Source organism: Tursiops truncatus, chromosome 18 (genome assembly GCF_011762595.2).
Source record: "Tursiops truncatus isolate mTurTru1 chromosome 18, mTurTru1.mat.Y, whole genome shotgun sequence".
Lineage (NCBI taxonomy): Eukaryota > Metazoa > Chordata > Mammalia > Artiodactyla > Delphinidae > Tursiops > Tursiops truncatus.
This window is the reverse complement of record NC_047051.1, coordinates 65872248-65897602: the sequence shown is the minus strand read 5'-3', so window position 1 is coordinate 65897602 and position 25355 is coordinate 65872248. Positions and strand designations below refer to the sequence as shown.

Sequence of the window (25355 nt, the reverse complement as noted above, 5' to 3'; positions counted from 1 at the left end):
TACAGAAAATCCAAATTGTTTATAAATTATAGGTAATTAAGTACTGGTAAGAATAAGTTCAAGAGATATATGTTCAAATGAATTAGAAAACACAATACTAATACAAAATAAAATTTAAGCCATTAACTTTTATTTAGGCTTACTTAACTGCTAGATTTGTAATATACCATAATCTCTTTTTAAAATACTTTTTTATTGAAGTTTAGTTGATTTACAATGTTACCAAAATCTCTTAATTCTATTTGTAAAAAAACAAAAACAAAAAACTCTCACTGTCTACAACACATGCTCATGAAGGTCTAAAAAAGGAAACTCAAAGAGAATATACATAGACCCCATAATACCACAAGAAATAATCACCGTAAACATTTTGATTTTCCTACCATGTCTATTTTTTTAAATACAATGAAATCATACCAACTTTATCTTTAATACTGTGAGCAGATTTCTGTTCATTCAAAAATATTCCTTAGCCACTTACTATATACTAAACACAAAACAGGCAAAAATCCTTCCCCCTCAGGTAGCTTTGTAATGGCTATGTAATACTCCAGGGCACGGTAATTACTGATCATCTTCCTAACAATAGTTATTTGGGCTATTCATTTTTGTTGTTGTTGTTATTAAGAACAGCACTGGTAATGAAAGGTTTTATCCACATTTCTTTAGGATGGAAATCCATAAGTGGAAATGTTGGGTCTAAAGGTTTCTATATTTATTAAAGAATACATTCCTGGCATAACTTCTTCAGCATCCGTGAAAAGCACTCCTATGAAATATATATATATAATATACATAAGTATATATATAATGAATTATATACATATACATTATATGTATTCATTATGAGAAGCTGTAAAACAAAGTTCAGTAAACATAATTACCAGCATCTGACAAGCAGTTGACTTTTCTTCCAGTCCTGCAGTTTTAATACCAAAACTTTGCTGATCTCCAAGGTTCACAAATTCCCAACCATCATCATCACTCATGTTCTCCATGTCTTGGGCTATTAACGAAGAAGGAAGAAAATTCATGTTAAAAATGGTAACAAAGAGAAATTCTACAACTGTCATGTCCGCATGCAGACACCTACTATCTAAAAGGGCCACTTCAGGCTTAATCGAAGCCGTCTTCAGTAGCGGTCCCATGACCACTGGAAGGTACTGCTGAAATTCCTTCCCAAGGATTTTGCACATTCTGGCCCATGCTGAGATCATGTAAGAGATCTGGGGAGAAAAATTTAAAATTAAATTAAAAGTGATTTTTAATAAAAAGTGGATAAATAAGACATAAAGAAAGCCCCTTCCCTGTTTCATGGAAATGATGTTTTTACATTCATGGCTCTTTAAGCAATAAGTGCATTTTCTAAGGTCACATACTTAAAATGTTCAGAAACCATGGAAATCACTGTGAACTTCTACACTAGGATACAGACAACAGCTGAGGCAAAAGAGCCCAGGACCCTGTCTTATTTGTTCCTACTTTCAAGAAACTATATATTTCAAAATATATAGTTTTCTCTAACAGCATCTGAATCATTTAACAAAGCCCACTTAAACATATCAACCCCTAAGCACTAATTTTCTTGAAGGCAGGAACTTACCTTACTTTGTCTACTGACTAAAGTTCCATTCATTAAACACTAAATACCCCTTTCTCCTAGCTGTTTAAGTTTTCTGTGTAAGGGGTTGTCCACATTTAAGACACCTCTTCTACTACTACTGTCTTTACAAAGACTTAATCTACCTACAGAGAATCTGGTTCTAATTCATCCCCATGGCCCCAAAAGTGATTTTTACCCTCCAGCAACCATCTATATATTTGTCTATTTCACATGCCTGCATGTGCAAATGCACTCCCCACTCCTAATTTAAAAAACAAAACAAATTTTTAAGTGTTTGGAAAAAGCATTTTTAAGTATGGAAAACAAATGCAGAGTGGCTGTGTAAAGTTAAAATTTAAGCCAACAATTACTGATTGAATGCTCATGGTGCAGTAGGCACTGTGACTATCATGAAGATTGTGACAAACATTCACGATGTTCTTACTACAGGGTCCTCAGTACCCACCACTAAGACTGGTACCAGCCGTGAACTACGCGCAGAAGTTAGCCAGGCTGAGTGGGGAGGGTTCTTTCTAAGCTCATGACATGCTCTAAAACTACTGGGTTTCTGTATTTCTTTTGCTTTTGACAGGGGAGGGAAGTCATCTGGCATGCAAAGGGCCAGGAGACATCCACATGGTGATGTCTAGTGAGGGGCTGGACAAATGAACCCTGAATTCGGCGACAGACCTGAAGCCACAACCATATGAAGGAAAACCGGAGCTGTGCCTATGGATGACGCTGCTCAAGGAGAGTGAAGAGGTAAGAGAGCCTGGCATGACAGAACTCCAACGGAACCAAAAACTAGTCAGAAGAGGAGCAGCCTGGAATGGACCGAGGGAAAAATGGTGTGCCAAGTAGAAGGAAAATCAGTGAAGAATGTCTCTGAAACCACGGGTTGATATTATCACAAGAAACCTATTACTCGATTTCTTTTTTTAATACATTTAACCCTGAGCTATTGACCAAAAGGAGGCAAGCGCATGTGAGGGCTGCTTTACCTGAGGGTCATCATCTTCCATATCACTGAAGTCTGTCTGCGTCTTCAATAATAGCTGCATCACATCTGATGCGTCTTGCATGAACTGGAAGGAAATATTTGGGGAAAAAAGACACTAATATTACTCATGTATATCACATCAGAAAGGCACTACTGCCACCCAATTTTTGTTTCTTATGTAATAATAAAACTTTCCCCCCAAATCTATTACATTTCCCACACGGGTTATAACCCCTCAGATAAAAGTATTATATTGAAATTTTTTCATCTATATTGCAATGGACTTAGTGCTTTTTCTAGAAAAATACGTTTTCCAGTGAAGGTCAAAATGAATTGCAGTATAAAGATAGTTCTAGTGGCATCAAGTTTTGGTCCATGGCCTATGTATTTCCAGCAGTAAAAAGATAATCCAAATCCAGAAAGACAATTTTGGGTTGCTCCACAGAACTATATGATTTTCATTTAACTCTCTGTGTAGTTCTGGCAATCTCCATTGTATAAACTGTTTCAAAAATAGTTTGAAAGCCAAAATGCAGAGAACAGAACATAAAAATGTTTTATTGGTTAGTTTCTCAGTGTCTCCCAGAGAACAGTTTATAAGATAATAATGCTGGTTTTGGAGGAAATCAGAGAGAAAGGTTCTATATTGAAAGCTCTGAGAATCAGAACATGAGGGGCTGATGACAGAGGAGCTTCTTCTGAATTAGCTTTGACAGGTCTGAGACGTCAGCTAAGAAGAAAAACACACTGGCCCACCGTCCTTGCTAATTATTTTCTGAAGAACTACATGCATATAAATTTCTCTTGGGACACTCAATGCTTTTTGGATTAACAGAAAAGCAACTGGAATGTTCCCAAGCACATGTTCAAGTGGGCGAAACTAAACATATGGGTCTTGAATTCCACAAGCCTCCATAGAGACAGACTGTACCCATAAGAGAAGGTTTCAAGAGCATAACTGAGTTAAGAAACCTTAATATTAGCGATGAAAAAATGAAGGAAACATTTATTTATATATAAAATTAAAGTAATATGAGAGTAAGATGATGGGAAAAAACAAGTATCCAGAAAACCATTTATCAGAAGGAAAAAACCCTCTGGTACCCTCAGTGCCTCCGTAGCCAAATTCAAACAAAAAATTCGACGTACTACAAATCACGTACTTTTTCCTTCCCAACAGCCAGACCAATGAGGCTGATGCATTCAATAGTTTTTCCTCTGAGAAGTCTGAGCTCCTTTTGAACTGCATTCTCAACAATGTGCTTCAGTGATGGCATAAATAAGTCATAGTAGGGGACAAATTTTTCTTCTGCAGTATCTGCAACTGATGCGATAGACGTCACAACTTGTTCCAAAACTAACTTGGTGCCTTTCTGAATCAACTAGAAGGAAGACACACAACAACCACACAAATGAGAACATGGAAGAAACACTCCCTGAAAGTTCCCGAGGGCTTTTCTGAAACCGCAAGCTGAGCCCACCCTCTGGCAGCCACACTGGAGACTGTAGGTCTTAAAGCAAATATAAGAACGGCGCTGAACTATTTGTATTTATGTGTGATGTTCTCTCCTTAACACAGTGCTCCTGGACTACTCCAGATGTTCCTCACGCCGCTCGTCAACCACAGCCGCTCTCGGCAGAGCTCTTTCTCCTTGTACCACAAGCCCCAACACACCTTTAAAAGGTCAGCATCTTTCTGCATCTCTGCATCTCAGCATGCTGCATGTTTCTTCTGCATCTCAGCATCTGCTCTGTTTCATGTCATGACTGGCCTCTGATCTCCCTGGAATGTCCTTCTTCTGCATCTCAGCATCTGCTCTGTTTCATCTCAGCATCTGCATCTCAGCATCTGCTCTGTTTCATGTCATGACTGGCCTCTGATCTCCCTGGAATGTCCTTCTTCCTCGGCTACTCTCTCTTTGCATTGCTCTTGCTCACATACTTTAACCTCCTCCCCAGCCCATCTTAGCAACTCCTTCCTTCAGTCTGTATCTCACATATTGGACCCATGAGGGGAGGGAGGATTATACAGAGGCACCCTTCACACTTCAGCCCTTTACCCAAATCTACTAGTAATGTCACATCTGATCCATCAATTCCTGATTTAACTAACCTAACCGATCTGCCTTCAACTTGTCTACCTCTGTGTGTTTTCAGATACACACACGTTCCTGTATCATGTTCTTAGTTTGCTGTCATTGGACACTGAGCACGCATCCTTTGCTTTAAAGCCCCTTCTTTGCCTTCTGAGACATTATTTCCTCTCTTCCTCCCTGTTCTCCTTTAGACCAGTGCTAGGCACAGTGTGGTCTACCAACTGCTACCAGTTCATCATGAACTAAAGTATAGAAACTGAGTATTAATATAGCGATTTGACAGTAACTTTATGTCTGCTGAATATAATAGTTAAACGGTTTTTATTTTGCATGTCATTTTTATTCATTTCACTTTAGAGTAGAAATTTATTTTCATTATATTTGACGACAAACTGGGCTTCAATCTTTGCCCTTCTTACCTGAATCTTCTCTCTCTCATGATGCTACAATGACAACATTCACTTGTTTTTAGGTTGCCTCTTACTTAAACTGAAACTATAAACTGTCTTCTATTTGGATGGCCAGGCCTTATTTTAAGAATTCAACATATTTAAAACAAAAAGGATATTCTTTTTTACATATTCTCTATTTCTCTCACCCAGGTTAGGAGAGTGGTCAACATTTTTTGCTTCTTTCTCTTTCATCTTTTAAAATTCAAAGTGGCAGAGAGAAACAGCTAATGCTTCCTGAGAAGCATCTTTCAGAATCACTTTTCCTTCCAATTTCCAATATTACCATCCAAACTCGCTGAACAATAATCGTATGATGGTCTTGCCTTAAATCTTCCCCATTTATGTTTATGCCTCATGTTGCAACTGTACTAATTTCCTACAATCACGTTTTCATGGTTTCTTGCAGCAATTAATTTATGTAATTCCAAATTTACATAAATAATTTACAGAGTTCAAAAATAACTCTGGCTTGTTTTCCAGGCAATTCACATGTTGCTTTTACCTACCCTTTAGTCCATATCTTTCCCAAGTCTAATACTGAGCAGCCCATTCTCTGGTCAAGCCTGAATTATACTAAGAACAGCCTGGAATATCTTCCTAACTTTCTATTCTTTATGGCCATTCTGAAAAGTTCTTCTTTCTCCAGGTCTTATCTATCAAATTAAATTAATCTTTATAAATAGGGAGCTTAAAGATCTCGAAACTTACCTCTTGAAGTTTAAGGACCATGATGGAATGCAGATGTTTCACCAAATTATCTAAATATGGAATAAGTAGTGACTTGGGACAGTCTTCGGTGAAGTTAATGAGAGCGGCAGCGGCATGGGCCTGTACACGCTGATTGCCCTGGTCTTCCATGGTCTGCAGCAGAGCTGCAATCACCTGTGAAATGAAGTCACACACATAGACATTTTCAAATGCCATCCCTCTTCTTAGAGTTTGAGTGTCTGCAGACTCATTACTTACCTTCTCATGGAATTTCTTTTGGAAACCAGGTGCAAAATCTGTAGCCATCTGTCCCACGGCATTACAGGCTGCATACCTCACTCTGGGATGCTGGAATAGGTGCCTTTGTATTAGTAAAAGCAATAGGGTCCCATGTGAAACTAAGGCAATAATTATGAATCAAATATTTACTGGTACTTACAGGATCTTGAAGAAAAAGCAAAACAAAATTTACTATCTCATTTAGAATTCCTTCCATTTGCTGGTGGCATCCTTCCCCAATGGCAGATAAGGCCATTAATCCTGCATGCCGATACTTCCAGTCAGCTACAGAACAGAATTACACAGGAAGGAACAGCAATTAGACACTACAAACATGTCATTCTGGTAGTCAGAAGTATAAGGAAGTTCTCCTTATTTGGAAAAGAGTAACAAAATACTTTTATAAATGTTTATTAACCAGAAAAATAGAAAAAGTCCTGACTGGATTACTTCATTGTCACAGTGGTTATGTCACACAAGCATTTCTACTCTGAAAGTTAAAAGGCAATATGGTGGGTAGAGGGAGGGATGAATTGGGAGATTGGGATTGACACTACTATATATGAAATAGATAACCAATGAGAACTTACTGTATATGTATAGCACAGGGAACTCTGCTCAACACTCTGTAATGACCTATATGGCAAAAGAATCTAAGAAAAAGTAGATATATGTATATGTATAACTGATTCACTTTGCTGTACACCTGGAACTAACACAACATTGTAAATCAACTATACTCCAATAAAAAAAAAATGCTCTCACCGTATTATAAAGGGGAGCAAATGTTCAGATGAAAAGAACAAAAACAAAAAACCCAAAACAAAAGCACCCTGGGATCCTCAGTGTAAGAGGATCCTGAGAATGAAAGTTTGAGAACTGCTGGTATAAGGGTTAACTAAGTTGCAGAAAAATCCTAAATTGGACATTAGATTTAATTTTTCCCTTTCCTTTGGGGAGCCCAAAACCCATGTAAAGATGAAGTCTGTTGTAACTCATTCCTCTGAAAAACTGCTAATTTTTTCTGTTAAACATTAAAACTTTATTATTATTATTTATGATAACATTATATATATGCTTTAACTGTATTTCAATTACTCAATATACCATTAAGCCAAATTTCTCAACTGAGGAATAATAATCCTAAGAAACCAATATCTGATACTAATCCTTGCATACTGGACACATTATTTTAAAGAGGAGTAAATAGACTTATTGCCATGATCATTTTGCAATGTATACAAATACTGAATCATTACGCTACACATCTGAAACCAATATAATGTTATGTCAGTTATAACTCAGTTAAAAAACACACAAGGGACTTCCCTGGTGGTGCAGTGGTTAAGACTGCACGCTTCCAATGCAGGGGGTCTGGGTTTGATCCCTGGTCAGGGAACTAGATCTCACGTGCATACCGCAACTATAAGAGTTCGCATGCCACAAATAAGGAGCCTGCCAGCCGCGACTAAGGAGCCAGCAAGCCGCAACTAAGACTCAGTGCAACCAAACAAATTAAATTAAATTTAAAAAACACACAAAAATAAATAGTAAAGAAATGTGCAGAGTTCCTAGAAGTATGTTCAGCAAATGTAATCGGATGGTACTGGGATTTGAAAATGGTTTTCCTCCTTTGAATTTTAAGATTAAAAAAAAATTGGGGGCTTCCCTCGTGGCGTAGTGGTTAAGAATCCGCCTGCCAAGACCTAAATGTAAGGCCAGACACCATAAACTCTTAGAAGAAAACATAGGCAGAACACTCTATGACATAAATCACAGCAAGATCCTTTTTGACCCACCTCCTACAGAAATGGAAATAAAAACAAAAATAAACAAATAGGACCTAATGAAACTTCAAAGCTTTTGCACAGCGAAGGAAACCATAAACAAGACAAAAAGACAGCCCTCAGAATGGGAGAAAATATTTGCAAATGAAGCAACTGATAAAGGATTAATCTCCAAAACATACAAGCAACTCATGCAGCTCAATATCAAAATAACAAACAACTCAATCAAAAAATGGGCAGAAGACCTAAATAGACATTTCTCCAAAGAAGACATACAGATTGCCAACAAACACATGAAAGAATGCTCAACATCATTAATCATTAGAGAAATGCAAATCAAAACTACAATGAGATATCATCTCACACCGGTCAGAATGGCCATTATCAAAAAACCTACAAACAAGAAATGCTGGAGAGGGTGTGGAGAAAAGGGAACCCTCTTGCACTGTTGGTGGGAATGCCAATTGATACAGCCACTATGGAGAACAGTATGGAGGTTCCTTAAAAAACTAAAAATAGAACTACCATATGACCCAGCAATCCCACTACTGGGCATATACCCTGGGAAAACCATAATTCAAAAACAGTCATGTACCAAAATGTTCATTGCAGCTCTATTTACAATAGCCAGGACATGGAAGCAACCTAATAAGTGTCCATCAACAGATGAGTGGATAAAGAAGATGTGGCACATATATTCAATGGAATATTACTCAGCCATAAAAAGGAACGAAACTGAGTTACTTGTAGTGAGGTGGATGGACCTAGAGACAGTCATAGAGAGTGAAGTAAGTCAGAAAGAGAAAAACAAATACCGTATGCTAACACATATATATGGAATCTAAAAAAAAAAAGAAAATGGTCAGAAGAACCTAGGGGCAAGACGGGAATAAAGATGCAGACCTACTAGAGAATGGACTTGAGGATACGGGGAGGGGGAAGGGTAAGCTGGGACAAAGTGAGAGAGTGGCATGGACATATATACACTACCAAACATAAAATAGCTAGCTAGTGGGAAGCAGCCGCGTAGCACAGGGAGATCAGCTCGGTGCTTTGTGACCAGAGGCGTGGGATAGGGAGGGTGGGAGGGAGGGAGATGCGAGAGGGAAGAGATATGGGGACATACGTATATGTATAACTGATTCACTTTGTTATAAAGCAGAAACTGACACACCACTGCAAAGCAATTATACTCTAATAAAGATATTAAAAAGAAAAAAAAAAAGAATCTGACTGCCAATGCAGGGGACACGGGTTCAAGGCCTGGTCCGGGAAGATTCCACATGTCATGGAGCAACTAAGCCCGTGCGCCATAACTACTGAGCCTGCGCTCTGGAGCCCGTGAGCCACAATACTGAGCCCGCGCACCTAGAGCCTGTGCTCTGCAACAAGAGAAGCCACCGCAATAAGAAGCCCACATACCGCAACGACGAGTAGCCCCCTCTCACCACAACTAGAGAAAGCCTGCGTGCAGCAACGAAGACCCAAATATAAATAAAATAAAGCCAAAAATAAATAAATAAAATAAATAAAAAATAAAAAAAATTGGTGTTTACTATTTAAAGAAAAAACAATAAAACGTTTTTAAAATAAAGTGGGGTATATAGTAAGTTACTGGAAAATATGCATCGTTTTAAAGCCCTTTTCACATGAAGTATTAAATACACCTTTGGATCCTAACTCCAAACGTGGGTGTAGGGCAAGCATCACTTTCTTATTTTTTTTAATTTTTTAACAGACAAGGAAGGAAACAAAGGTCCAGACGTGCTCAAAGCCATACACTTAACAGTAACAAATCTTTATTGAGAGTTCATTGCCATACATGGGAAGGCTTCTGCAGCCAGCTAGTTATGCTGTAGCAGGAACTTAAATTCTTTAACTACAAATCACAAGCAGTTCCACAACATATTTGAAGAATGGCATTAAGCAGCGGTGAAACACTGATAGCTGGGTGACCGTGTGTAACCTTTCATGTCTCTGGGCTTTACTTTCTTCATCTTAAAAACGGAAAAGCTAGATTCTGTCCAGTAGCTTTAATAGGTTGAGCAACCTGTGATGTTGACTGTCTCTATCCGTTTGGGGAAAAAACCCTCAAAATTTAGGGAGTAAAAAAAGGAAAAACTATTATTCAAGACCCAGATGTAAAATCACATCATTAAAAAGGGATAACGGGGACTTCCCTGGTGGCGCAGTGGTTGAGAGTCCGCCTGCTGATGCAGGGGACATGGGTTCGTGCCCCGGTCTGGGAAGATCCCACATGCCACGGAGAGGCTAGGCCCGTGAGCCATGGCCGCTGAGCCTGCGTGTCCGGAGCCTGTGCTCCGCAATGGGAGAGGCCACAACAGTGAGAGGCCCGCGTACCGCAAAACAACAACAACGACAACAAAAAAAAGGATAACGGTTTTGGACCATGCCTTCTTAGGATAAATAAGAATCTTACAGGATAAGGAGGACCTAGGTAAAGGCTAAGGGCTGGAGTTCTCAAAAATCCACTTTCATGTGAAGCTGGTATTCTGTGATTCCATTTCACTACTTTAAGATCCCAGATCAATGGTTTGACCCTCAAGCCTGTCTCTTGTAGTACATGCTACAGATACACATGTTCGTACATGTAAGCCAGGATTTCTGTAGAAGAGTGTATGCAGCAGCATTATTTGTTATCAACAGAACTATTACCGTTTAATGGGGAATTGTGGAATGCTACGTGGCTGTTAAACGAAAGGGAAGCCATCGTGTGGTGATATGATACACTGGGGAGCGGAAGCATGGGATCTGTATGCTATATTCATGTTAAACACAACTGTACATGTGCATAAATGAGGTCAGAGACTCAAGTCTCAGAGGACTGTTAACAGTGGCCACCCCGAATCTAAGTTAAGCGACTTTCAGTTGTATCTGAATTTTTAAAAAACATCAAGCACATTAACTTTGTAATTAAAAGGACAAAAACAACAACCTTTGTTACTGATACAAATTACAGGTACAAGGCTAACAAATGACCAAATATTTGCTAGGAATATAAAAGGAGAAATACAGAAGTAGCTTCTCCTCTAGAAGTAGGTATTTTTTTAAAAAATAAAAGATATTAGATGAAGGAAGACTGTGAATCAAATACATGCATACTTCATAAACATCCAGATAATGGTGTTTTATTTAAATTCAAATTTAGATATTTCTGGCTAGGGAGTAAATCTGTCAATTTTCCTTAGAATTTTTAATTTTTTCCCATATACTGTAGCCCATTCTGGGGAAGGAGAATTGAATAATATTTGCAGTATTGAGGAAAAAATATTCTTTACTGTAAGACTGAGTGGTTCTAAAGATGACTGAATAGGATTTTATCAGTATGAGAATTAGGTTAAACATAGAATATAAAAAGGCAAAGACTGACTTTTAGACACAGTCTAAGCATTTGTTAGAGTTTACGATTTGGAAAGCCACACTCCACTATTCTAGCATTTGAAAGAGATAACAGCTTACGATTCTGAAGCATCTGCATAATATGTTCCTTGATCATCGGCAGGACGAGCTTTCCACCAAGTCCACAAGCCATTCGGTCTAAAGCACTCTCACCAGCAACCGCATTGCTACACACAAACAAAATGATATAATCGTGACATAAGCAAAATACACAAGAATAGGACACTGCACGGACATATTTCTAAACATGTTATTAAACTGAGACTGAAGAAGAATTAATTCAAGTGGTCTTTCTAATATATGTAGTGAAGCTGTGGGTTAAAAAACCCTAGAGTTTAAAAAAGAGGGGGGATAAAATTTTTATCATGCCTCATTGTGGTTTAAAAGTCTTATGTCTGGGGCTTCCCTGGTGGCGCAGTGGTTAAGAGTCCGCCTGCCGATGCAGGGGACATGGGTTCGTGCCCCGGTCTGGGAAGATCCCACATGCCGCAGAGCGGCTGGGCCCGTGAGCCATGGCCGCTGAGCCTGCACGTCTGGAATCTGTGCTCCGCAACGGGAGAGGCCACAACAGTGAGAGGCCCGCATACCGCAAAAAAAAAAAAAAAAGTCTTATGTCTGAATCTGACCTTTCAAGCCTTTTCCTACTCTCCCCCCACACACCACTCACTGGTTATAACTTAGCTTCTGACACTTTCAAGACTCAGGGGTAAGCAGAGTGTTTAGGAGAGCCTTGTGTATATCATTTCCTGGAAATATATTCTTCAAACTTATCAGTGGGGAGAACACAGAAAACTGAAAAAGGTACTGAGCCTGTATGTGATTTTTTCCTCACCGTGAGCTTATTCATCTTTAAGGGGTGCAATTTGCATTGCAAAAAACTATGCATTGGTGAAAGTAAATTCTAGTTTTTTTCCCTGAAAACTGAAGAAAAATTTGGGCATAAAAGCCTTCGCACATTAATTCTGTTTTAGAACTGCAAGATAAGCAGTGAGTTTGTCATGTGCATAATCTTTAACTGTTCTGTGTGAAGGCAAGACCAGAATGATGAAACTATGACCTTCAGAACAGGTTCTTAGACTTAAACTGACCTTGAAAATATATTTACGCCTTATTTACTCACAGATAAAATCTTATTCACCCAGTCCAGAAAAAAAATAGCACCATATAAATGTTAAGTGCCTTTTACAGGGCAAATTAAGCCAGGTAGCAGCACATAACAGTAACTGAACCAGGGCAAGAAAACCTGATTGGAGCCCAGTCTTCTCTTCAGCCCTATTTGATGATTTCCAGTCAAGCATTATTTTCATACTTCTAAAGAGTATTTAGGCCAAAAGTCAGTCATTTTTAATAATAGGATTAAGTTTCAAAAAGACACCATATAGTCTGTAAATCGAATGTCTAATTCTATCTAATATCTGTTATAGTAGCTTACACCAACTACCAGTCTTCTGGGGAAATTATTTCAGTTCTTTTTAAGAAAAGGAGATAAGGCAGTATGTATGATTCACTGGGAAGAGTGAGGGAAGTGGTATTAAGCCCAGTCTACTGAGTGGCTAGACAACCCTGGACAAATCACTGAATCCTCCCTCTCCATTTCTGCATCTATAATATGATACTATACCCTTTAGGACCACTGAAAGAATCAAATTAAAATAGCTGCTCTGACGTGCTATGTTTCATATATGTAAGGAGCCATTATCACTACTTCACAGTGAATATAAATTCTGATCGACTTTTCCACAGGAATCTGTATTCATGGGTACCTACTAAGTTAAGACAAGTAAAATAGTAATTTGAGTGTTACTGTCACCCAGTGTATGAATCTCACCATCACTGCCTCCTCTCTATCCTAAACATAAATTGCATTATTTGGGGAAAACACTATTCTAAGTTAACGCCTATGCATATAAAGGCATTTATCACAATAAAGCTTCTTTATATATATTTTAGAAGATACTATTAAAAAATTCTTGAAGAAAATTTAGAGTAAAACAGGGTAATAAAGATAGCTACTTTATTAAAGATAAGTATTTACAAAATTTGGTACAGAAAAACACACAACGGAGAAAGCCTAAACGTCCGATATTCCAAACTTAAAAGTTTAACTTCGGATTTACGGAATACAGTGTGGGGAAGAGATAGGCCTTGTAACCCTAAGCCCTCACTGCCACCCGACCTTGCTCTATCCGGTCAAGGAACCTTCACGGTTTCTAGTCTGTGTGACTACCTGTCAAAATCATCATCTTCTAGTTCGTCCGCATTTGCCCAGTCCTCATCCTCTTCAAGGTCCACCATCATGGCTAACATCTGAGGAACTAAAGAAAATAATTATTTCATACCCGAAGACTGTCTCTTTAATTTTGTCAATATCACCATGTACTAACAACTTTAAGAAGTAAAAAACAAAGGATTTGCTTTGCTTCTAAGAGTAAAACAAAAAAATTATTTGCCTGTTCTCCCCAAATCTGGTTTGTTACATTTTTACCTTTTTTATCACACTGGCTTTAGATCTTGTTCTTTTTAAGAAGTAACATTAAGGATAAAAGTCAGATATTCCAAATCCTGTTACGTCCTCTTCCTCCCTCACCAGAAGCAAGCACCATAATAAAATCAATGTTTCTCATTACCAAACTGTTTTTACACTTGAACTATATAGTTTCCTCTATGTATAACATATAGTACTATTCCAAGATTTTACTTTTATATAATAAATGGTATCACTATATATATCCTTTGGCAATTTGCTTTTTTCTCAGCACACATGGATTCCATTTGCATTACTTCATAGCATTTCATTATATAAACACACTATCCTGTTGGTGGACATTTCAGTTGTTCCTAATTTTTTTCCTATTACAAAATTTGCTTTGATGAGATTCTTATACATATCTCCTTGACAAGTGTGAGTTCAGGGCATGAAATTGTTACAAGTATCTTTCATATTACTAAAACCCACTGAACTGCTCTCCATAGTGGCGGCATAGACTTGATTCCTATGGGAAGGTCAAAGTAGGCCTGTCTGTATATTGTGCAAGATGTGAAGCGCTCCTGTGAGTTCTCTCTGCTCCACACCCTTCATCGACACTTGATATTGTCAAACTTTCTGACAGTTGGTATTTGATAGTTAATTACATCTGTATTTATGGAGACTGAGCAGTGTTTAATAGCTATTTCAGATTCCTCTATTGCGAACTGTTACTATGCATTTCATTTTAAGAAAGACTATGGAAAGTTATAAAATACTTGTTATAAAAGGGGGTTTGAGGGCTGACTAGGTTGAGCATAACTACTCTAACTCACCCAAGCTTACTTCACTTTCTGATTGGGGGCAGATGTCCTTAAAATAATGGAATCCAGTAAGTTCCCAGCTTCTATTTTCTGGACACCAAAACTTTGTTGATGTGTGTGCAATGAACTACTTTCTCTCAGTCTGTGGCTTATCTTTTAATTTCACTCATGATGTATTTGGATGGTCAAATTTAGTACAAATTTAGTAATGTTTGCATCTATGGTTTCTGACTCAGTCTTAAAAAAAAAAAATCACTTTCTACTATTAAAAGCTTTACTTATAAAATGTATCTATTATTTCACGTTTAATCAACCGAAAATTGGGTTTCATACAATATTTGAAGTTGGGATATGTTTTTCCCATAGAAATAACCAGTTGTGCCAACGACCTTTGATGAATTACCTTTTTAAGTCCATTCTGTCTCCATGTGAGTGGATCTGCTCCTGGACCCTTTCGTTCTATCCAACTCATCTATTACCTGCACCATCAACAAACTCTAAATCGTCATAGCTGACAGGCAAGATCTGTACTTTATTCATCAAAATTGTCTTGGCTACTCCAGGCCCTATGTTCTTCCACACAAAGTTTAGAATCAATCTTATCATGACCAATTCTATTGTGATTCTGGCTAAAATTATATTGAATTTTTAGGTTAATTTGAGGAGTACTAATATTTGCTTCTGCTATTAGTCTTTCTATGTGTCATCCAATTTTCCCCATAGAGGTCCTGTATATCTTTCGATCTACTTCCAGGTATTATAAGTCATGCCTGCTGTTCTGAGGTTTCAGGGTGCTGTAGCATGGCCATCATGTTGGGTCCATGCAGTTAAGAAGTACAAGTGCATTTCCCCAGAATCACCTGAGTTTGAAAGGACATTCCTTCTACCAATAGAATCTGTGGACTCGCACAACTCTCAGCAAACTTATCCAACAATTTTGCCACCGTAACACCAACTACTTAAAGACTTTTGACTTACTAGTCTGTGCAACAATATTGGTATGTTTTCTTAACATAGCAGCTGCAGTCTCAGAGAGGGTCACAATTACTTCAAGGGCAAGCTGGCGTTGCATATTATTGAGGCTGGTGTCTCCACACAACTACAAAAAAAGACATACTTGTATACATTTAGTAGTTTATTTACGGAAAATAAGAAACGGAACATTTACCTAAGTATTTAATTTACCTTCAGACTTAGCTGTAAAGTTGCTTCCAAATGAGGACGTAAATACTTTGGAACAGTGTCCGCAATCTCAACAAGGGATTTTAGGACCGAATCATCATTCTGGTAGCATGAGTCATTTACAGCCTAGAAAAGGTGAAATAAGGTCTGTGTTCAAGAGTCACTTTATGATGCTTCATTGGCCAGAACATCAAGAGGCAGACAACAAAGAAATACTAGTATTCTTTTTCACTGAGTAATAACTTAGCAATCAACATTATGCAGATACTCTACCTACAACCACATATATATTTTCCTTTTGCCTAATGTTAACTATAAACACATAAAGATTGAAACCTAAGTAAAAATTAAAACCAGTGCAACTATAATAACCACAACAACACTTAAGACTGGCAAAGAATTTTTTCATAACCAGAAGGAATCCCTTTTTCTCTGTCCTTCCAATACCCACACATATAGTAAATACTAGATCCTATGATACATTTAAAGTGTCCAATATCACCCGATTTATTTCTCTTTGATGTCAAGTTTGGTCACTGTGGAATTTAAGTATGCATTTTGTATCTACCTTTGCCTATTTCAGAGTCACAACTCCTAAAAGTTCTAACATTTTACCTTATTCTAAATTCAGAGGAAGAAAAATCTGAAATTAGACTTAAATAATGTGTAACTCAAGACTTGTAGATAAGGGACTTCCCTGGTGGCGCAGTGGTTAAGAATCCACCTGCCAATGCAAGGGACGTGGGTTCGAGCCCTGGTCTGGGATGATCCCACATGCCGCGAAGTAACTAAGCCCGTGAGCCACAACTACTGAGCCTGTGTGCCTAGAGCCCGTGCTCTGCAACAAGAGAAGCCACCACAATGAGAAGCCCGCGCACCACAACGAAGAGTAGCCCCCGCTCGCTGCAACTAGAGAAAGCCCGCATGCAGCAATGAAGACCCAACGCAGCCAAAAATAAATAAATAAAATTTTTAAAAAAAGATTTGTAGATAATCAACTACTAAAACAATAGAATGTTTCATCAGTTAATGTTTTGTCATTGACCTAAACTATCTTTTCAGCTTAATAGCACAGGGAAAAAAGTTTCTACTAAGTTCTGGTAATAACTCTATCACATATGAACCTTTAGTTTTAGCTCCCCTAAATCCTCTCTAACCTGGTCCTCAGCAGGGGCACTATTCCTCTCAGGAGGTGCTTCTTGGTTGTCACAGATTGAGGAAATACAAAGGCCAGGGGTACTATATGTCCTACATCTGTGACACAAATGCTTACGAAGAACTCATCTGACTTTCTTATCATGCATCTTGCATGATTATGCCAGACACTTACATAAATGAAAAACTCATTTATAATGATCTGAACCTAGAACCTAACTCACAAATTATTTTTTGCCTGGTTTTAATGTACCATGATGTCCCCACCCCCCGCAAAATGTAAATACTGTATAAATTGAGAAGGAATACATATTTTGTTTTGTCCAGAACTTCACCATTTCTGGAAATCACCAGTTCAAATCACCAACAGTAACAGAAATCATGGTGTTCGAACCACCGATGATACCTCTGTATCAGTCCACATTTTTAGCTACTGCATTTGTATAGATCACTTAGAAATCACCCAGTCTACTGTGTCTTTGTTGTGGTCAGGCCCTAGCATTTATATGTGGAAAAGCATGCCATTTTATTAGACATTACTTTCTATTTCTTCTTTGTATCCACTTAAGGCCATACATTGATATTTTAAAAACTTGTATGTGTACATGAATTGCTACTATGCATTTCATTTTAAGAAAGACTATGGAAAGTTATAAAATACTTGTTATAAAGGGGGTTTGAGGGCTGACTAGGTTGAGCATAACTACTCTAACTCACCCAAGCTTACTTCACTTTCTGATTGAGGCAGATGTCCTTAAAATAATGGAATCCAATAATGTCAACTAACCATAAACTACTTACTTTATAAGACAAACTGTTACAAGCCCTGTATTTAACAGTAAGGACTGCAGTCCAATTGGGGTTTCAATTGTGCATGATTTCACCACTTACCAACACTGTGACCTTGGGCAAGTTTCTTACCCTCTCCTCCTTAGTTTCTCCTTATGTAAAAATGGGCATTACATTTCATAGGTTATTTGGTTGTTCTAATGGAAATAACCTATGTGATTACATATTCAATAATAAACATAAATTGCTCATATCATTTGCCTTATAGAAAAAATCTGAAACCAAGAGACCAAAGGTCTGTCAAAGACAAAAGACATTAACTCAATGGGGACAGAGATTTGCGTGTTTTGTTCATTGCCGTATCCCCAGCTGGCACATAGTAGGCAACAAATATTTATTGAATAAATGAATGCATTACAGAACTCTGATGAGAATGTAAGCAACAGAAAACCACTAAGGATGTAATTATCACCTATTCTAAACTGTTTTCTTACCTGTAAGAATCCGGGTAACAAGTCTGCAAAATGTTTGAACAGGGCAACATTATGTTCGTTTGCAAGTATAAATGCAGCGGTAGCTCTAGCAGATAATGTCCTGATCTAAAATGAAGAGAGTAAAAATGCCAAACACGAGAAATTCTTAATAGATGCAAGTTCAAGTTTTCTTACTCAAGATGAAAATTTTCTTTATCAGTAAAACTAGTAGTTATATTTTAAAGTATAAAAGCAAAGACGATCTCCAAACACATAGATTTCTTTCACAAGTTAGGTGCTATATTAAATTAGGTGTTAATATTAACGGAATTGAAATTATTTACCGATGGATGTTCCTGATCTTGCATACACTGAACTAACATCCGTTTGATGACGTCTAAATAGTGCTGCTGTTGATTTCCAAAAATTCCAGGAAAGTTCCTGAAAAAATGATCCAAGGCATGCTTTAAAAACCACATTATAGGGGCTTCCCTGGTGGTGCAGTGGTTAAGAATCCACCTGCCAGTGCAGGGGACATGGGTTCGAGCCCTGGTCCGGTGAGATCCCACATGCCGCGGAGCAACTAAGCCTGTGCGCCACAACTACTGAGCCTGTGCTCTAGAGCCTGCGAGCCACAACTACTGAAGCCCACTTGCCTAGAGCCTGTGCTCTGCAACAAGAGAAGCCACTGCAATGAGAAGCCCGCACACCGCAACAAAGAGTAGCCCCCGCTCGCCACAACTAGAGAAAGTTCGTGCACAGCAATGAAGACCAAACGCAGCCAAAAATAAAATAAATTTATTAAAAAAAAAAACTACATTATACATCTAATTACGTGTCTAACTGACTTAAAAGTTTACATTAATCCTTAAGGCTGGACTTCATCTACCCATTTTCCAAGCAATCCTATTTTGGGGTCAGGTGAACAGAAAACAAACACAGTGGAATCAGACTGGGAGTAGAGGCGACCCAGGTGCACACCCATCCCAGCTCTCTGCTTTATCCTTATCACTGTCTCAGGGGGAAGCTGACCTGAAGTGCAGGATGGGACAAGAGCAAGCACAGGGGTTCAGGTGGTAACTGTAATGACCATGCGCACAATCAACTCCCAGCCTTGGTGATCCAGGCAGTCCAAGTTCTGCTCTACTTTAAAGGTGGTAAATAATTAAACTGAATACTTTTACTTAATTCTCCAATTTGGACTACTGATATAAAGATACACTTCACAACTAAAATAGAAAATGGTGTAATATCTAGTCTTAAGGTAGATCTCAAAAAAAATGTATATGGTCTTGATAAGTTATAAATTCAACTGTATATTTTAAATGCAGTAGAACTGTACAGTAGGCCAAACTTTTTAAAATGCAGTTAATCATTTAATTCTAAACTTAGATCATTTACTTATAAATGAGGTTAATAAAATATTATGTTTTTCTAAAGCTTGGTCACAGAAGACCCAGAAGACAGTGGGGATTCACCAGCATTCTTTCTCTGCTTCCAGATGCCATTATTAAAGTGGCTTTCTAAAAGCTACAGCTGGTACTGTGTCAATCTCCTAAGGAAGAAACTGTCCCAGAAATTTTTTCAGAATCATAAAAGACAAAGGAAAGAAATAAAATTGCAGAGAATCCCCGTATACAAAAAAGGATCATAATGGAAAACGAAAAGCTTTGTTCTTTTCAATTTTGCTTCCAACACAAATACAAAGCTTATCTAAAGGCATTATTTAAGGCTAAAAAGTTAAGCTAGACTAAAATAATCAATTGAAATGTGCTTTGGGCCCTCATAACATTAAATTTCCCCCCCAAATTAGATCAATGTGTATACCAGAAAATATGAAGGGCAGCTTCCCGCAGTCCCACATTTTGAGAGCTGACTGAATCAAAAAGGAACTTCAGACCTTCAGGCCATTGGTTGTTGCCATCCTCATCTAAAAGGAAAGAAATCCAGGCATAACCTGTGTAAATCAAAACTTCAAAATATCAAGAGTGAATCCTTTCATTTCGTAAGGCTCATTCAAAATATGTGGCTGTAGAAAATGTCACCCGTTATGTTTTTACAAAAATTCCAATAAAATCAAGTCCTTCCACCATAAACTGGCATTATAAGCTAGTAAAAGCAATTGTGTGCATCTGGGTTACATAAGCACAGACCATCAGCAGTGGTTATTTCTCAGGAGTGGGATCTGGAGAAAAGGAAGCACACTTTGACTACTGGACTGGTTGAATCTTTCATACGTACTATTTGTTATTAAAGAGTTTAAAAAGCAGGCAAAGCCAATATTTGGTAACAAGTCTTAAAACCAAAATATTTATTACTTGCAAACTGGAGAATGGGAATGGGAATCCCAGAGCTGTGCTCACACTGTGCAGTTTTAAGTACTATAGGATGTTATCAATGTGTTTGTGTTTTAACAAGATTTTAAAATATAGATTTTTGCGATACTTTGTGACAAAAATGAACCACCACAAAATTCTACTGTACAAGTTAAGAGACTCACTGGTTTTACTGTCACAAAGAACTTAAGAGTTATAGAAAATACAGATGAGTTATGCATTAAAAAAAAAAAAATTTCCCCCCCATTTGCTGAACTTCTCTGAAGTGAGTAGTGTGCTGACAAAAAAATTTATGGAGAGAGCACTTTGAAACATTCTGGAAATGCTTCCATTATTAAGTGATTTTGAGTTAGAAATGATGTAATCTATAAAAATTCCTATCTGCACATTTAAAAAACTTGAAAATAGAACTTCCCTAGTTAAAAAAATTCAAGGTTCTGTGGGTTTAGAACTTACTTAAAATATAAAAATTTAATGTTTCCTATTAGTTTTTAAGAATTTGTTGTATCAGTAAGTTGAATTGAACATCTGCATTACTAGTAGTGGAGATTAAAAAATTGTGTCATAATTTACTAAGCACAACTAGCAAAATTCTCCCAGTTAGCCTTATCTCAGTGAGGTATTCTTTTCAACCTTTAAAAATGCCACCTAAATGAACCAAGTTTAAAATCACATGTATGAATCTGTGAAAAAAAATAACACAGCATATCCAATTATATCATTAATGTTTTTAGTGAGACCAAAAAGAGTTCTGGCTGCAGATAAAATGCATTTTTAGGTGTTTTCATTTACCTTATCCTCTAAAAATATTTCTGGGTATTTAATAATGAACTATAGTAGTATAATAAGCATATGTGCTTAATTCATAAACACAACTTCAACAGCAAAAAACCACCTGGAGGGCTTCCCTGGTGGCGCAGTGGTTGAGAGTCCGCCTGCCGATGCAGGGGACACGGGTTCATGCCCCGGTCCGGGAAGATCCCACATGCCGTGGAGCGGCTGGGCCCTTGAGCCATGGCCGCTGAGCCTGCGCGTCCAGAGCCTGTACTCCACAACGGCAGAGGCCACAACAGTGAGAGGCCCGCATACCGCAAAAAAAAAAAAAAAAAAACCCGCCTGGAGTCCACTGAATTCTATTTCTACTGGCAGGTTTATAAGTTAAACTATGCTTTCAAAACTACAGATTAAGGGGAAAATAAAACTAGAAAATAAAACTAGAAAATTATTTCTCCACACAGAGAAATAGTTTTGAAGATCAATAGGTAAGTATTAATTACATCTGCATTTCACAAACATCTGTTATTTTTGGCTTTAAATGCAGAATCCATAATCACTCTCATTTCGAACAGAATAAATGATACTCAAGTACTTGTGAGTCTTCCTCCAAGATTCCACTTAAAAAAAAAATAGGGCTTCATGCCCCAGTCCGGGAAGATCCCACATGCCGCGGAGCGGCTGGGCCCGTGGGTCATGGTCGCTGGGCCTGCACGTCCGGAGCCTGTGCTCCGCAACGGGGGAGGTCACAACAGTGAGAGGCCCGCATACCGCAAAAAAAAAAAAAAAAGAAAGATATATGTACTCATTTTGTTCAATAACATAATGATAAACGTATTTGCACACATACCTATCAAATTCCTGGCCAGCTCTGCAGCAATATCACAAATTTTTTTCCTCATGCTAGACTGTGTTTCCATTTGAATAATCATTAGTAGTTCACTCTTGATGGCAGTCTGAACATCAGTGGGAAGAGTTGGATAGACTTCATCAAATGCAGAGGACAAAAGACGTCTTAGGAGAACGGCAGCCATTTGTCTAGCCTATAAATAGGTAACATTGTTAATAACTTGGTGTCTTACTGGAGAAAAAATTTCCAACAAGCTACATTCACTCTGCCATTGATGTACTTTACTATTCTAGTTTTACAATTCATTTCAGAAGTATTTTGTTAAGAGTTTTAAAACAAATAATAGGTAAAATACATAAAAATCTTCCTAATCACATCAGTCTACTGTACAGAAAATGCCACACAAAAGCTATTTGTTTAGAGCTGAGGAAAAGCCTTGAACATATTAGATCTTGAATAGGAACACATATCTTAGCAATGACAAACCTGTCTTTAATTCTTATTTTAAATATATTCTTTGGAGAAAAACAAATCTTAATATAAATCGCAAACCCTATAAAATGCTCTTTTCTTACTTCCCCATCTGGCTCTCATTCTAGTGAATAAAGTACCTTTCCTACTTAATCTTATGCTCCCAGCCTGGCCAATCTTACTGTATCATCGCCCTTTCATTAAGCCTCTTAGATAAAGCGCTATCAAATCCATTTATCTGGGACTTCCCTGGTGGCGCAGTGGTTAAGAATCCTCCTGCCAATGCAGGGGACACGTGTTCGAGCCCTGGTCCAGGAAGATCCCACATGCCGTGGAGCAACTAAGCCCATGCGCCACAACCACTGAGCCTGTGCTCTAGAGCCTGTGCGCCACAACTACTGAAGTCCGTGTACCTAGAGCCTGTGCTCCACAACAAGAGAAGCCACTGCAATAAGCCCACGGACCACAACGAAGAGTAGCTCCCGCTCGCCACAACTAGAGAAAGCCCGTGCACAGCAACAAAGACCCAACGCAGCCAAAAATAAATTAATTTAAAAAATCCATTTATCTTTATACATCATTCATGCAAACAAACATCACAAGTTCCCCATATCTAAAAAGCCCTAATCTCAATGTGTATATTCTTATCCCATTTTCAGATTTGTAAAATGTATTTAAATTTGGCACTTTCTGTGTAATATTCATTCAGAGTATCAAAAGAAAAGCTGAGACAAATGCCATTCTAAAATTTTATCATAAAAAGTCAATAAACCATTGAAAATATTAAACCCGATTTTTCATGTTCTTTTTTTCTGGACTGCAGGTACTCATTATCACTATAATTACTTTGAGACTATGACCAACAACAACAAAAAGAATTAAACCATACAAATAAAATTTGCCATTTTTTTCCCTCCATTTACTTCTCACTGAGAAATCTTATTTGAATCACTTCTGGCTGATAGCAAACTTTTAAAAAATTTTAATTTATGCTCTACAAAGGATTCAGAGAGGTTAAACAGTGGTTAAAATTGGTGCAATTCTTCTCACACATACACTGAATCATGAAGATGCTGAGGCTAGTTCATAATCATCTAATTCCTAAGTCAAAGCAGGATCTAAATAGGGTTCAAAATAGGCTTTTAGAAATAAAATTCAATAATTTTCACATTATTCTTGGCTTTAAAACTTGTTTTGCAGCTAACCTGCATCAATCTTCAAGAATTAAAATAGCCAACTATTTTAGAGATTTAAGTGACTTCTATGTTTATCCTCATATTTGACATTTATTTTGAATTAAAGAAAAAGAGTATGTTACAAAGGTGAAGAAGTGCCTTTTGTCACCTGTTTCAAAAAAAACTAGGGCACTTTATTATAGTGTTTTCTAAGTGTTATCAGAAAACACTAAATTGCCAGTTTAAACTGACTAAAAGAAGGCAGGTGTAACATTATATAGGATTTAGTGTGGCTTCATTTCCATCATGTGTTAATATAAGCATTTTACACATAGTGTGACTGTTAGCAATGAAGTCTCACTTTACAAATTCTAATGCAATGTTTCGTAGGTGGAGTAAGTTTTCTACACTTGGGTATTTTGATGCCTTTTCCATAAGAGAGGATTTTCAATTAACATTAACTATATACAAGGATATTACTTTTGAGAAAAAGCAGCTAAATGCAGAGAAGCAGTAACAAACTATATATTTGAATTTAGTATAGTAATTTGCTGAAAACCATGATTTTTAAAGGATTGTAACAAAGTGTGTCTTTGTCCTTACACATCTGTAGCACGTTTTCTTCACCACCCAGAAATAGCTATATGCATAAAAGTTTTAAAGACAAAAAGTATTTTTTCATTTGGCAATACATTAAAACACTGAATGAATTCAATTTCCTCCTCTAGAATGAATTGTTCCAAGGAAGAAAAATTTTTATAGCTACCAAAAAAATAACTTACATTTAATAATTTTTATGTAATCATCTTATATGGAAAAAAAGAAATTCTCATTTTTAATACAGAGTATTTCAAAAAAATTGTAACTCCAAAGTAGCTTTTAGCAAAGAATTAAGTTCAGAGTTCTGGTAATATCTATGCAGTAAACAACAGTTCTCATTACCCACTCTGACGACTGTTTGTAAGAAAGTAACATTCAAAGAATTAAAGTAGTACCTCCTCAGCAGCTGTTGTATTTCTGATGGCTTGTAAAAGGAATGTGATCTTCGACTGGCCTGGGATATTCTCATAGGTTTCCTACATGAAAAAGAAAAACAGTAAAGGTTAGAATATCATGTTAGAAAATGTCCTGAGTACACCATTAATAGAACTGAAAGGAAGAGCAGGAAAGATCCATGCATGGGGAGTCAAACAACCTAGGTATGGTGTGAAAGTTTTCTCCTGTGAAAAGAACATACTTTAGACAAGTCAGGAAAGAGGATGCTGAAGAAGTTACTTACCAAGTTCCTTTCCACCTTTGTCTCTTAACTAGATTTTTCTAATGTATGTGCACATTTTCTTACCTTAGGCTCTTCTGTGATTAACAGAACTCAAGACCTAAGAGAACCAAAAACTTGACCAGCGTTGAGCTACCATGCTGTGAAGTGCTCACTCAATATCCTCTTACATCATGGAAACTGCTTATCTTGTCAACATTTTTTAGACCAAATGATGTAGAATTGGTTCAAGTTACTACTT

The 25355-nt window shown here is 37.5% G+C and overlaps 1 protein-coding gene across 2 annotated transcripts in view; it reads right to left on the bottom strand.

Annotated features, from left to right (window-relative positions):
• IPO5 (importin 5) overlaps nucleotides 1-25355 on the bottom strand; it is a 41044-nt gene that overhangs the window by 10121 nt on the left and 5568 nt on the right. Inside the window, exons 2-17 of one of the 2 annotated variants that reach the window (XM_019921110.3) lie at nucleotides 24834-24914; nucleotides 22193-22385; nucleotides 20060-20189; nucleotides 18577-18673; nucleotides 18254-18358; nucleotides 15819-15941; nucleotides 15612-15732; nucleotides 13573-13660; nucleotides 11406-11512; nucleotides 6299-6423; nucleotides 6118-6207; nucleotides 5860-6033; nucleotides 3767-3985; nucleotides 2605-2688; nucleotides 1094-1226; nucleotides 885-1006 (exon numbers count right to left, since the gene is read on the bottom strand). In XM_019921110.3, the coding sequence (XP_019776669.1) occupies nucleotides 885-1006; nucleotides 1094-1226; nucleotides 2605-2688; nucleotides 3767-3985; nucleotides 5860-6033; nucleotides 6118-6207; nucleotides 6299-6423; nucleotides 11406-11512; nucleotides 13573-13660; nucleotides 15612-15732; nucleotides 15819-15941; nucleotides 18254-18358; nucleotides 18577-18673; nucleotides 20060-20189; nucleotides 22193-22385; nucleotides 24834-24914 (1992 nt within the window). The remainder of the gene's footprint in view (nucleotides 1-884; nucleotides 1007-1093; nucleotides 1227-2604; nucleotides 2689-3766; nucleotides 3986-5859; nucleotides 6034-6117; nucleotides 6208-6298; nucleotides 6424-11405; nucleotides 11513-13572; nucleotides 13661-15611; nucleotides 15733-15818; nucleotides 15942-18253; nucleotides 18359-18576; nucleotides 18674-20059; nucleotides 20190-22192; nucleotides 22386-24833; nucleotides 24915-25355) is intronic. The other variant, XM_019921112.3, reaches the window with a different exon arrangement.